A 14,077-nucleotide genomic window follows, 5' to 3' on the forward strand; every position below is an offset into this window, starting at 1 on the left:
GAAACGAGGTCAATCTCTTTCTATGTACAGTTTCTGTGGAATGTCCGTTTTTTTTTGTTTTTTTTTCGAGCTGGGATTGGGAGTGGGAAGCCCCAGGAAAGCCACAGTGCGTGACAAAGGCCATTCAGGGCGAAGTTTGAGGAAGCAGAATGTAGCTTTTTGAGTCCTTCATTCAATTCTAGCCCCCTCACGCACACACACACACAGAAATAAAAAAATTAAAAAATCCTGCTTAGGGTGCCTACTCGCAGCCCGTAGGAGAACCAGAACCGAAGAATGCCTAAAGCGGATGCAAAACATAACAAAGACATTTGAAATATTTCCCTATTTCCCCTACGTGGTCTTTGTGACAAGCAACGTTTCGAGTTGAGAAGTGCTCGGGGCGATCTCTTCGGCTAATGGATACTACACATGATCCGTTTCAAATCCTGGAGCTGCAGCTCTTTTGTATAACATGCCAGCTCATCTACATGTGAATAATAAAATGAGCGACGCAAACTTTGAGCGACAACCCTTGCTCAAGCTTAACAAGATCTAGATCCCCCCCCCCCCCCACACACACACACACTGGCGAACGCACAAATCATTAAACGTCTTCAAACGAATTCTATGCTTGTGTCACATTGTGAAGGTGCAACGACCAAAAAGAGGGAGCCAGTTTTTCTTCTTCAATACTTGTGCAAATGTGAAATATAGGTTCGAAGTAGTTCATTGTTATGAGCGCTAAAGATTTGTCTTCACACAATAAAGTAATCGGAAAAGTAACGATTACTTCTTTAAGTAATGTCCAATTACTTTTGCCGTCGAGTAATCAAGTAATCTAATCGAATACTTTTTAGCCAAGAGTAATAGTAATCGTAATCGATTACTTTTTTTTAGTAACGTGTACAAGACTGGTATTTTGACTGATTAAATATTTGAATCAGAAATCTTATTTAACTATTGTCCTGGAAATGACTACTTAACTACTTATCCTGGAAATGGCCGCATATGTGTAATGTACGCCGTGTCCGTGTAGCTCACCCGCAAAAACCGCATTGGTATACCTCTTGCAGATCTTTTTGTGTGGCTCGTTGGGTTCGCACTTCTTGGCTCCGAATTCGTTCTTCTGCCTTCTTATCGGATCACGCTACAATCGTAGTTGCTCCGGCGAGATAATAAGTTTCTCCGCACACGCCCCGCCCTGCGTTTCTTATAGACTAACGGAACTCTCTGACGTCACGACACCGCGATGGCGCTGCTGGCAGAACTGCGCATGCGCAAATGCTTCATCTTACGCCAGTCTGGTTTCTGGGCAGGTGGAGTGGCCACACCTAGCGCGGGCGAACGCGGACATGTTTCTAAACTGTGCATTGTCGGAAATCTATCTGTTGCTACAGTAAAACAAAAAAGCTATAAGCTCCCAAAGTCCAGTTTTACCCAAAATCGCATGTGGTACACTTTTGTCTTACTCTGTCAAACTAGTCGCGAATAAATAGAACACTGGTTGTTAAGTCGGCACGCAAAGTTTTAATTGCGGAAAATAAGAAAGGTCCAGTCGTTGAGCGTTGCGTCACCTTTTGGTCATAACTTGTGGAACACGATCCATGGTCCTGTAACCGGGGTGGACACGGTGCCGTACTGTTCTATTGGCATTTCTCCCTGAAATAAAATGCATATTGATAAATGTACTGAAGAATAGCCATCCAGCCAATCGTAACCGTAATGCAATATTCATAGAATCCTCAATCATTCGCACCGGTGCGCACTGGGGCACCGAGGTGCACCCAGTCGTCTTCGATCGAGTGCACCGGTGCGCACCGGACGTCCTCGATAGGTAGAACGAACCCTCTCGGTACGGCTTTTCGTCGCCCCAACGTGCTCCAAGAAAATCGACGGCAGTTCCATCAAGCATTGTGGCCAACTGCAGGAATCAAAGCGATGGACGGAATAGCAGACGCGGAGTCTACCGAGATGGCGACCAGGAGAAAACGAACACTCCTCGCAGCGGCACTCGCTGAATTCCTCTGCTCTTTTGACAGCGAGGACAACGAGCTTCTCACCGTCGCCGCGATCACCGGTGGTTGCTACGGTGGCAAGGAGCGCCCGAAAGTAATACATTTCGTGGAAAGCGTTGGGAGTCGTTTCGATGAAACTAAGGTATGACTATATATAATATGTGGTAGTCTCCCGCGAACCAAGAGTGATGGGCAAAGTATGCGTGTGAAATTGTTACCCGCTTCGCGGCTTCATCGACGATCACGCCCACGATGTTAAGTTCAATGGAAACGCTAAGTTCGCGAGTAAAAATCCAAAAGAAATTGACGGCAGACGGGCATTGCGCGCGAATGAACCCAAGAAAAAACGAACAAAACGCGAGGTGACGAGTCGGAGCGCTCGCTTCGGCGCACAGGCACGGCGCAGCTTTGTCCTCCATGTTGCACTGACTTCGCGCTGTGCACTGTCCTGTTTTCAGGGCGATTCCGGTGCGAGTTGATCGAAGATACTCAACGTGAAACTTTCTTTGGCTAGGAGGTTGGCATTTGGTGAAGCACACATAAAAGCATGGCCATGAGGTTCGGGACAGAAGAGGTCATTGCAGAAAAAAGTATTTGGGTAAGGTGGGAATCGATCCCAAGCCACGACATACCTTTTTATATTATTGCCTGCTTTAACTAGAATATATAAAACACGTGGAATTGTAAGATCACTTGCTCAGTCAGAACGCGCACATGAAGTTTAAAATTCTTTCAGATGCTCAAAAGCATCCAAAATGGAAACCCCTTTGGAGGCGCAAGCTGCCACCGTTTGATCCGATTTATCGATGCCATCCACTCATAGCGTTTAGCTGAGCACAATCTTAACGAGAAACGAAGTATCGCCATAATATTGTCAAGGTGTGGGTATACCTATCCTCCGTTTCACTTTAAGCCCAAACGCAGCTCCTATCAGATTTAGCCATTCAGACAGCATTAAAAATTTGCACCATCACGACGCTCGTCCCTTTTTTTTCTGCGTTTTCCGTTTTCTATTACCTGCTAAAGCAATCACGCATTGTGATCCTGCGTTTTTGTCTCAGCGTGATTGCTTTAGCTGGTGAATATAAGCGCACAAAAGACGGAGAGCGAAAGGACGCCACACTTTTTCCTCTTGTGATTGGCCTCATTGGCTTTAACGTCGACAGCGGTAATTTTTTTGGTATTGAACTTGCCAGCTGTGAATTGCCGAGCTCCCAACGGAAGTACTGCGTCATCTTGACAACGGTGTAGGCGATCTCGAGCTGAGCAAGCCTCATTCCCACGCAGTTTCGGGGTCCCATGCCAAAAGGCTGGAAAGCGATCTTTGAGATGCTGCCTTCGTTTTCTTCGCTGAACCTGCAACATCCGATAAGGGCGCAATGACTTACGAAGGAGAACAGCGAGCGAACACGGAACTAATTCCACCACAAATCTTCATCCGTATAACCAGAGTATTAAGTACACGTTTCTGTAACCACAGTTTCACGAGATATCGAGCAGAAAAAAATTATACCCAAAACACGCTGACGTTATATGTCCCTCAATAATAAAAACAAAATTGAATCAACATTTCAAAATGTCGCACATAACCATCATGGGTAGAATTGCATTTCATGAGAAACGCAGTCCACGCCCAAGTACAACAACCGTCTTCCAGCCACGAGCCGTTACTTCTTCCCCAAACGTCAACTTGCTGTTCAATCTTTAATTTTCCTTTCTTGCGACGACGTCGAAAATGTAGAGACTATGGCGAGGAAGCGCCCTGCCAAATCGTAACGTGTCGACACTCGACGGGCACATACATGCGCAGTTGGTTCGCAGTGCAAGTTTTGGGCAGGCGGCCAACTCTCCTCGCTTTCACTGTGCAAAGCCGCGCGCACAATTTAGCCGACGCCCATGAAATCTGACTTAGCTTCTGTAAGAATGCAATTCTGCACTATCTGATTAACGATGTTTCAACTGCGTCTTAGCGCGAGTGTTCTACCATCCTACTCCATGACGCTGTCATGCAATCTTCAGACTAGGTTTAGAGAGCGTTGATCTAAAAACCCTGACAGCTTGTCACCTTGTTTAGCTCGTACTACCACGATTAATATGACATTCGACTTTTTGTGTGCGTGTGTGTCTGTGGTTCCCACAAGTTCTATTATGTCTCAGTTTTGCAGAGTCCGAGCTATGAGACCTCAATTTCGCATTCAATTTCTAGGGCGGACCAGAACTCATTTAAGAACTGGCATGTACGCCAAAGTGCCAAGGACCGTTTCAGCTCATATTCAACGCGATAGTACTTCCATTAAGCATGTTTCTCACCAAGTGTGTGCAAACTCAATTTCATATACATCGATATATTTACGTCTTAAAGAAAAGAATCAACCCCCATCTGCAATACCAAAGTTGTGCTGTTCATATTTTATGACTATGAATCCTGCGCGTTTTAGTGATTTATCATACCTAACGCGTTAATCCTGACGTTCGACTCTTAATTATTTTTTATTCATACAGTATTTTGACTTTCCCTGTGTCACTTGGGACGTTCATGCACGCACTTCAGGTGTACTTTGGAATGTAATAAAATGTCACTTTAAGTCACAGTCCAAGAGAAGCATACAATAACAGCACTCGAATAAGGTAAAATTTCATCCTGAGATGACCGGTTAAAGTAAAGTACAACCTAGCATCATGCTTGCATTTAGCTACGCAAGTGTACCATAGCGTAAAGCTTAAACCATAATCGACATCAGCAATATAGATAATATTTTAGAGCACAGCTCTTAGGGGCCCGTTCCCGGCTTGAGCGGCGTCGCCGTCGCCGTCGCCGTTGCCGTTGCCGTCGCCGTCGGCTTCGGCGTAACCCCTCCCCTAGGGTCACGTGGCCCACAAGGTCACGTGACACTCAAAATCACGTGACCACCCGAGGTCACGTGACCACCATCGAGGTCACGTGACCACCCCGAAGTCACGTGACCCCCCTCCCTCGAGGTCACGTGACCCCCCCCTCCCCGAAGTCACGTGACACCCCCGAGGTAACGTGACCACCCCCAGAATCATGTGACCCCCCGCCGAGGTCACGTGACCTCCCCGATGACGTCATCGTCACTGATGACGTCACCGACATCCGCATCGTCATCTTCATCATCACTGATGACGTCATCGGAGTCCGCATCGTCATCGTCACTGATGACGTCATCAGTGACGTCACTGATGACATCATCGGCATCGTCACGTGACCCCCCAAGGTCACTTCACCCCCCCCCCCCCCGTACCCTTCCCTCCTCCTCCTCAAGAGCTGCGCTCCAATTCGGTGTTACAGGGAGTTGTAAACGGCTTTCACTTTTTTTTATCATCATTGTCAAGAGTGTTTTGTATCACTACCTGTCAGGGTCAAACTTCATGGGATCTGGGAAGAACCGCTCATCCCTTTGAATCTGAAGAGTCGGGGACATGATGTTGGTACCGGCCTTGTACTTGATGCCGTTGTACTCAAAGTCTTCTTTTGCCTGCCACGTGGTAAACCTGTGGATAAGGTTTGTGTTGATTGCACATATTCGAACGCATAAGAGTTACGTCTAAAAATAAAAACATAATGGCGTTTTTTTTACACAGCTTCTTTTGATACTGTTGTAAACAAATGTCTAAGAAATTTGATACATTTACCCTATAGCGTAAAGGCCTGTTCCCACACTCGCAACCGTATGGGGCCCACTAAGACAAGACCGGTGTTTAAGCCTATTGTGGCGGCCTATAATCAGCTCCTCCGCAGCGCATGCGGTCCTAAACCGTCCCAAGAGGCTTACAATTTGTCTTGTTTCAGTCACTGCTAATGGGTGGCAAGTGTGTGAACGGGCCCTGATGTGTGTGACAGCGACAGCAACCCGCCGCAATGAAACTTCGCATCCTTCGGACCCGCTAAGGACTTTCCTATGTCTACGTTCGCCTGTTCTTTGCCCACGTCGTGCGCTTCGGGAGTTTTCGCGGTGGACGGCCACGCAGTAGACCTCTTGCAAAACGTACAGCGCCATCCGTAGCAGCCGAAAGGAATGTTGGAAACGGTAGGTGCTGAACCGGTAGTAGCAGACCATAGAGGCCACGGGGAAAACGCGGGCGAGCAGGCGAGGTCAGGAGAGCCGGCGGGCAGCTGCGCTACCCTCTCTCTCTTTCTCTTGCGCGCTGAAGGGCGGAGAGACGTACAGGTCTTTGAGTGCAGCCTTTGTGGATTTTCTCAAAAAGGTTATTGCCCGGGAAGGTTCCTACTAACAGCTGTACGTCGCCGTGAACATTTATTTGTTTATTAGATTAAAAAACTTTTATGCTCCTCTGCTTTTCTAAATACTCATCACTTTCAAATGTATGTAAACTGGTGATTGTTTAGCAACGTGGAATGATGACAAACGCTGAATTGACAAGCATAGCTCTATTGAAAAAAAGAAAAAGAGTTCATACATGATTTGTTCAATAAACATTTCGAAGCTGATATAAAATATATAAGGTGCATCTAAGCTGTTATGTCATTAACCTATTGGACACGTTTATTTATATTTTTCACTGAGAAAGACAACGAAGTCGTAGATTTTGGGACCTAATATGGTTTACCTAGAACCCTTGTACCTTTAGGTTACATGGGGCATAATGAGCCCTTCCCGCTTTGAGGTCGTACTTATATGGGTACGCTGTCAACCCGGATGTGAAAAGAAAACCATAAAATTTACAAATAAACTTTTAACGTGCCTTGTTCTATGGTAATTTAAGGGTTTGACACGAAAACTTTACGGCAAAGAATAATAAAACATCTGTCTACATGTTTTCGCCTTCATCGCCCACGACCAAACAAAAAATTCCCTACTCACGTGAGGGCGGGAGGCCAGATACGCAGTGCCTCGTTTACCACTTGCCCGACGTACTTCATCTTTCGGGTGACCGTCTCGTAGTCTAGTTTCCCCTGCAACACACATTTTTATTCAGAACTATGGTTAGTGGCATGCTTATTAATGCAAGGCGTGGTTTGTGGGCTTCCGCTTTCGTGTTTCGTGATTCGTCCCTCGCTTTTCGTTTTGGCTAATACAGCACTTTTGCTGGCTGCGGAATAATAAAGAGCTGCGCAGAACACCCCACGCCCTGTGTTTCTTAACTTGACAGTGCGTGTACCCGATTTCATGCCTCTTCTTCTGACCAATAAATTCTGAAACAGTCCTCGTCCCCCGAGGACGGGTTTTCTTCGGCGAAACATATTTTATAGTCTAGAATGCACACACTAAAGCTTAAGAAACTCGGGGAGGGAAGAGCTCTGAGAAACTCATCATCGGTACGCAGTTAATAGGATTTCTTCGTTGCCAAAAAATCACGAAGGAGAAATTATGATTTTTTGCAGAAAGATGTTTCTGATTTCCACTCTGAATGTCAGAACTATGTATTACTTCACATCTATAAACAACAACGTGGCCCAGTTTTTTTGTTGTCTTTTTTTCATTTTGAATTTGTTGTAGTTTTCATACGCAAGCCAACGTTTCCTTTTTCTTAGTGAAGAGACAAATGTCCTTTTTTTTACATTTCCCAAACACTATTGATATGTTAATACTAAAACTAGAGCCCAGCATATCCGCGGATTACCTGCGGATCATCGGCGGGTATCTATAGTAAACTCTCGGATGCGGATGAGATTGAATCAGGTTCTACGGATTGCGGATCGCGTGCGAATAACAGGGGCTGAGGATGCGCTTCAGATGCCGATATCAGCGGGTCTGGATCTACATTTCTTCCGAGGCGGCCCATAAACGTTTCCGACCGTGCAGTGTAGAGTGAATTCGTGGGTGATTTGGGAGGATTATTGCTTATTTTATAAATACCATCAAACGGAATACGTTAATATGAATTTCACCGTATTCTACCAAGAAGAGTATGTTTTACAAAGGTAAGCAGACGGCCAATTATATACCACCCAGATACGTTTATTTTTTTTATGTTTGATTTATTATGTAAAATCAATGCGCACATTGAGGGTGTCATGCAGTTCCGAATTTTGCGGATGCGCTTCGGATGTGGATGATCAAACTGTTATCCGCGCAGGACTCTAGTTATTAACGACAAATGATTGTCTGAACATCATTGATCACTCCACCCGCACTACGCTGTCAACGTCAACATTACTTGGAGTTTTTATTATAAAATATGAGAAGGAAAAGGTCAAGGTTACTGTAATGAGTTCCAATATTAGGGACCAAGTGCCCATATTTATGTTTGTCGACAAGAAACAATCCACATGCAAACGGGACAACGCTGTAACATTTCCAAACCCTACACCAGTTACGCTGGACGCTACTGATGCACAATATAATTTTCTCCAATTATAATATATTCAATTCAGTTCACATAGATACTGCTAAGATATATAGAATAAATATAGAAACAAATGAACTAAACGGATTCGAAGCTCCTAATACTATGTTTTTCCAGTCTGTGATCCCGATTGTCTAAAAAAGGCTACAATATTATGGGAGCGTATAAATAGTGTTTTTAGTACGTCCTATTAACCAAATATAACTGAAAATATACACCATCAAAGCGGTTACCAACCTATTTAAGAATGTTTTGTTCATATAGGTAGTAGCGCAGTTATAACGATGACGTATCAAGGAACATATTGCGAATTCAGGAATCACTATTCTTGTACTCTACAGATGAATCTGATATATAATTTCTGGTTCACGTTATTGCCCCATGTCTAACGTAGATCTACAACCCTGCATTATCTTGAGACGTTTTCCCTCAAAAAATGCACCTAGCCAAAGTTCCAGCCCTTTTCAAAACTGTAAATTAAAACTAATTATGAAGCTACCGCCTTATATTCATACTGCCAGTGTTTTCAAAAAGTCTAGAAAATATTATTCCCAATCGTGTTGTGAATTTTTTGCGATAAGTACTCTCTTACTACGGACTGGCAATTCGGCTTCCGGAAACATAGATCAATCGAAACAGCATTATTGAGTCAAAAGAAATTTATACTTCAAAATTTCGAAGATATAATTTTGACGCTAAAATATTGTTAGACTTTAGTTAAGGATTTGATTGTATTAATCATTTTATTCTGCTTGATAAGATGGTCGCATATGGCATCTGCGATATTCCACTTGAGCTTACAAGGTAATACTTACAATATTGTTCCCACTTTGTTCAAAGTAATAAACTTAAATCATCTCCTTTAAATATTGCGTCTGGAGCTTCGAAAGGCAGCATCCTTGAACCACTTCTTTTCGGTTATACATCAATGATATTGGAAAAATTGATTCCAGTTGCAAATATGTCATCAGTGCGGATAGCACGGGCATTTTTTTTTTACGACACACGCGATGGTAGTCTTATAAACAAACATAACACCTTTCTTTTCACACTAAAAAAGTTCCTCAGATAAACAGCTTGGATATTACTGTAATGAAAACAAAAGCGCCAAATGTTCCACCCACGTGGTTTAACTTAACAAAATGTGTTGCTCCCTTAATTTCTGGTGTTTAAACATTGAGTTGAAGGAGCATTAGAACACTCCGAGACATTTTTTTCCAGAAAAGATGGTATGAAATAACTATATTAAATATATTTATTCTAAGTTGAGTAAATCTGTAGGAATTAAAAAAATATATATAGACATGTTCTCCCAGCAAGTGTAAAATTGGTGTGATAAAATTCGTTGATCTATTCTCATTTCTAGTATTGCAACTTTGCCTGGGGTAACTTCACCCCAAAAGCCAATATAAATTTTCGCTATCTGGATGATTGAACTTGAAACCTTATTAGATTCTATCTGGATTTCTGGTTTTTAGCAATTCTTCTTTGTCTGCAATTTCGATTTCACTTTACAGTAACAAACCCAGTCAGATTTCTTGTTCCATAATCCAGATAGCGAAAAGTTATATAAGGTTTTTGATAAGGGAACACTTATATTCTTTTTGAAAATTCAATACATCGACTAAAATAAGCCAACACGAGTAATTGAATGTTTTCAAGCACATCTACCACATTCAATATTTAAAATCTACAAAATCCTTAGCGTACACCAATTATGTATAATTACCGGTTAACCACTGCGTATAAATATGCGGCACATGGGCGTGCACATTTCATTTTTGAGCTTTCAGATTTAAAACAAAAGTCAGTACTACTCATCCGGACATTACCAACCTCTAAGCGAAAAATGGGTATTCTAACCAAAGTTTAATAAAGGGTAACCGAACTGGTCTTCAAACGTCAAATTACTGTTTATTAAGCTTGTGGTGAGTCCCTATTTTTCGCTTAATGTCTATTCTTAACCAGGCAGAGGAGTGCCGAACGTTTACATTACCAGCGTTGGCAACTTCCTAAATCTAGAACTAATTATGGAATGCAGAGATTAGTTCCCACTTTGCCATGTTTATTAAACGACCATTTCACTCGCTATGTAGATATAACCGAACTTTCAAAAAACTTCTCATTCAAAATGTTCATTTGACTTTTTTTTCATTGATAATGTTGTTCATTTTGTTTAGTCATCTTGATGCCTGCAATGCTCCGTCCAAGCTGCTCAACGGGAAAGGGGGGGGGGGTGCTGTTTAACGGGATTAAGCTGCATTTCTGCAGGTTTTTCTTCGGCCACCTATTCACCGGATGTAGTTGTTCGGCAAAATAAAAATGGTAGTGAATCATATCATATTCAATATATGTACGTTCAAATGAGCAGGTTTGTAATGTTGCGAAACATCTGCTTGTAGGTCAAATGGAAAAACCTCAAAACTAATCATCTGGAGGAAATTCGATTGTGGTGAGAGTAGGAAGTCGATAAAAAAACATTTTCAATTTAGCTCGCTTTGCTCTTGTAAATATTATGAGAGCGTTTGCGCGTGCGCGTATATTTGTGTACGCAAGACTGCCTTTTTGGCCCCGCCATGTTTTTAAGGGTTAAATTCCGCTAACAAAAATAGACAGATCGCAACTGCAGAATTGACGCTCTTAAAGGAGCTGTGCAACGATTTTAACGTTTAAAGAATTGGCATCTTTTACTTTTGACATATTTCACGTTGTCACAGATGACAGAAAACACACCTCCTTTCATCGAAATGTTGCGATTCCGCCGCGTAATAGCGAGGCAAAATTTGCATATTCCCCGACCTGCAGCCGGGAACGGCGACCATGAGAAACACGCGGCGTGACGTCAATGGGGGTCTTGTAGACAGATAGCAAGTTGTGCTAACACCTGCTCCATAAAAGATAACTTTTCTAGAAATCGTGTCGTTTCAACATGAATATAAATGCGTCAAAAACCTGGTATCATCGAGAAAACGTTTATTATAGGGTGTTTTAGTGGCGCCATCTCTCCTAGGTCCACAAAACCGTCAGCTCTATCTGCTACCGCGAACAGCCGCCAGAAGCCGGAGGGGCAGGGGGACACAGCCGGACGGGTATGGCCGGACCCGGATGAGACTTCCCTTCTTTCACCATATTGTTCGCGCTGCGCCCGCCAGCACGTGGTCAGACGGTCGCGAGCACGGATGAAATATCGCTACTCACTGATGGCTCTAGAGAGAGAGCTTCACAGGAGCCCCACGCCTACCCCATCCACGTCGCTGCTCGCGTGACCCGGAAGACGATGTACGAGTTGAGGGGTGGCGAAAACTCGGATCTTTTTCATTTTTTTTTTTTAAATAAAAACTAGGCTATCCAGACAAAATTTGTTTTCTGTAGTTCTCTTCAGAAGCGTCAGGCATCAACTTCCGCAATTATTTAAGCAAAGCCCTGAATTTGTTGCACAGCTCATTTAAGTGCGTTCTGTTTCGCACACTTGAAGACGAAAATCAACAACCCAGCAATATCGCTTTAATATATATACAATCTATTTTTATTCAATGTTTGTAATATAAACAAGAATATTGAATAGCTTTCTGGTGCTATGGAATACCATGATATTTTGTTTTTGTTATTAGAGTTAATTCCAGTGTTTTTGAATTACAGTCAGCGTGCAATTTTGTTTAAAAAAAAAAACTCAAGCGTAATTTAATAATTATCCTGCCATAGCACCCTGTAGTCAATTCAGGAGTTCCTTAGTAAATAAATAGAACAAACCCATTTTGGCAGGGTCGCATCTTTCTCAATTTTTTTTGCCCTAAATAATTATAAAACCTGCACTCGGCCGGTTTTTTGAATGTTTATTGAAAATTGATAGTATCGAAGACGTATACAAAAATATAAAAAAAGCACAAACATTGTTTTGACTTGGGCCGAATCCCACATTGCTAGGCGGTTACTCTAGAAGCAAAAAGAAGGCCGGACATTATTTTTGTCTCCGCCTGACGACGGAGCCCGAGACAAATCTCCGGCTTGTGCGTTCAGCCTCCTATTCCGCTTATAGACACCAAAAGTGCTCCCGAAGTTGCAACGAATGACGCTACAAAAACCGGACTGTCATGCTGTTGGGTGTCGCAATCGTGGCAGCTGGTCGTTGAAATGCTGGCCAAAAAAAGGACGAGCAACGCGAGTTTCGCTGTCGTCACGGCGTCCCAACTCCTGGCTGCCGAAGCTTCCGTGAACTGTAAAATAGGAGAGCGACCCGCAACAAAACAGGCGTCTGCCACATTCACTACTACTGATGTGACGCCGCCAGGATCGCCACCGTCTACAGCATGTCACTTTTACGACGCCCTCAAGCGGAAATGAAGAAAATCTTTTGTTTTTACGCAGTAAGCACAACAGTGGCAGAAGCGTTCCAGACTCCATGGCCTGACCTCATAGTCAAGGCTGTCATTTTCAAGATGATATTGTGGAGCACAAATTCGTCTGCTTCTTGCACAGGGGTTTCAATTATGTCAGAATGTCAAACTCTTATTGACTGATTGAAAAAAAAATAGGGGGTAGGCCTTAAGGCATCTAGCATTGAGGTCTACCCACTATCCTTGAAATGAAAGCCAATCAGAGCTCAGCGTCGTTCTGACGTCACCGCAGCTCCTTCTCAAGAAGCAGAAGACTTGCTCTCCGCATTGGCCTCGCGAGACAAGCCTTCCGAAACAAGCAGAGTTTCAGAACATAAATAAAATATATATAAATATATCATTTGTAAAGAAATAAAACGTACATGGTTGTTGTTTAGGACCGCTTGTACTTCCTGTCGAACCTTATCTTGCACGTCCTGGTGCTTGCCGAAAGCGAAGGTAAGATAAGACAACACCACTGCTGTTGTTTCAAAGCTGTGAAGGACAAACCGGAAATCAACACAAACATCTCAAACATTTACATGTGCAAGATGTTTTTCTTGTTTTATTTATTTTTAAAATGTAACGACAAAGAAAAAACTTTTTTTAAACAGCCTAATAGACAAGCATATCACAAAACAAATATCCGCGAAAAAAAAAAGGTTGAGCCATATTTCCGTTACAGGACGTAATTTAGTCGGAGTCACAACCTCTTCACATTTGAAACTCGCGCTCTTTTGACCCGAGTGGAGGAGAAGTACGCCCCGCCCCTCGCTCTTGGATTTGCTCTTGGATTGACTTGGCTGCGAAGTTGAACGACGTAGGCATTGTCTCGACTCCCGGTGCGTCTCGTGTGCGTACCAGTCTTCTGTAGCTTCTGTGTTTTGTGCAACTATAGTCGGTTACAGGTTAAGAAGGTAGCGGCAAATGCCCCTCAAAGGGAATTGTATATCCCTCCGCCACGTCCGCATCCAGTAGCGTCCCTTCGTTTCCGTGACGTCGCGGCCAACGCGCGATGAGGGTCTTGCCTTTCTCTACATATTTGCTTTGTCTTTCGACTTTGACTTAGCATTGTGGAAGCCACGAAAGGGACATTATTAAAGTTTTCCTCCTCCGATGGAAACAAATACGACTTTCGAGGATTGGCTTCCCCCTCCGATGGATACAAAGGCTGCTTTCAGGGGCTCCGTTCCCCCTCCAATGAATACAAAGGTCGCTTTCTTAAAAAGTGGTATCGAAGACAAGTTGGAATCCATTGAAGCGGAACAAGGAGCGTTTCCAGTGAACTTTTCTTTTGACTGCGGAGAGATTTGAAACGGACGCATCACGCTTGTGGGAGGAGCTTCTCCTACCTTCTTGACTTGTAACCGACTATAA

The 14,077-nt window shown here is 43.4% G+C and overlaps 1 protein-coding gene across 1 annotated transcript in view; it reads right to left on the reverse strand.

The window, feature by feature from the left end:
- Positions 1 to 1,563: 1,563 nt before the first annotated feature.
- The window catches only part of LOC115309338 (cytochrome P450 3A8-like), a 40,890-nt gene continuing 28,376 nt past the window's right edge, over positions 1,564 to 14,077 (reverse strand). Inside the window, exons 10-14 of the mRNA XM_040221234.1 lie at positions 13,084 to 13,195; positions 6,842 to 6,933; positions 5,370 to 5,510; positions 3,191 to 3,353; positions 1,564 to 1,641 (exon numbers count right to left, since the gene is read on the reverse strand). Coding sequence (XP_040077168.1) covers positions 1,564 to 1,641; positions 3,191 to 3,353; positions 5,370 to 5,510; positions 6,842 to 6,933; positions 13,084 to 13,195 — 586 coding nt within the window. The remainder of the gene's footprint in view (positions 1,642 to 3,190; positions 3,354 to 5,369; positions 5,511 to 6,841; positions 6,934 to 13,083; positions 13,196 to 14,077) is intronic.

This window comes from Ixodes scapularis, unplaced genomic scaffold (assembly GCF_016920785.2).
Source record: "Ixodes scapularis isolate PalLabHiFi unplaced genomic scaffold, ASM1692078v2 PGA_scaffold6__148_contigs__length_123643588, whole genome shotgun sequence".
Lineage (NCBI taxonomy): Eukaryota > Metazoa > Arthropoda > Arachnida > Ixodida > Ixodidae > Ixodes > Ixodes scapularis.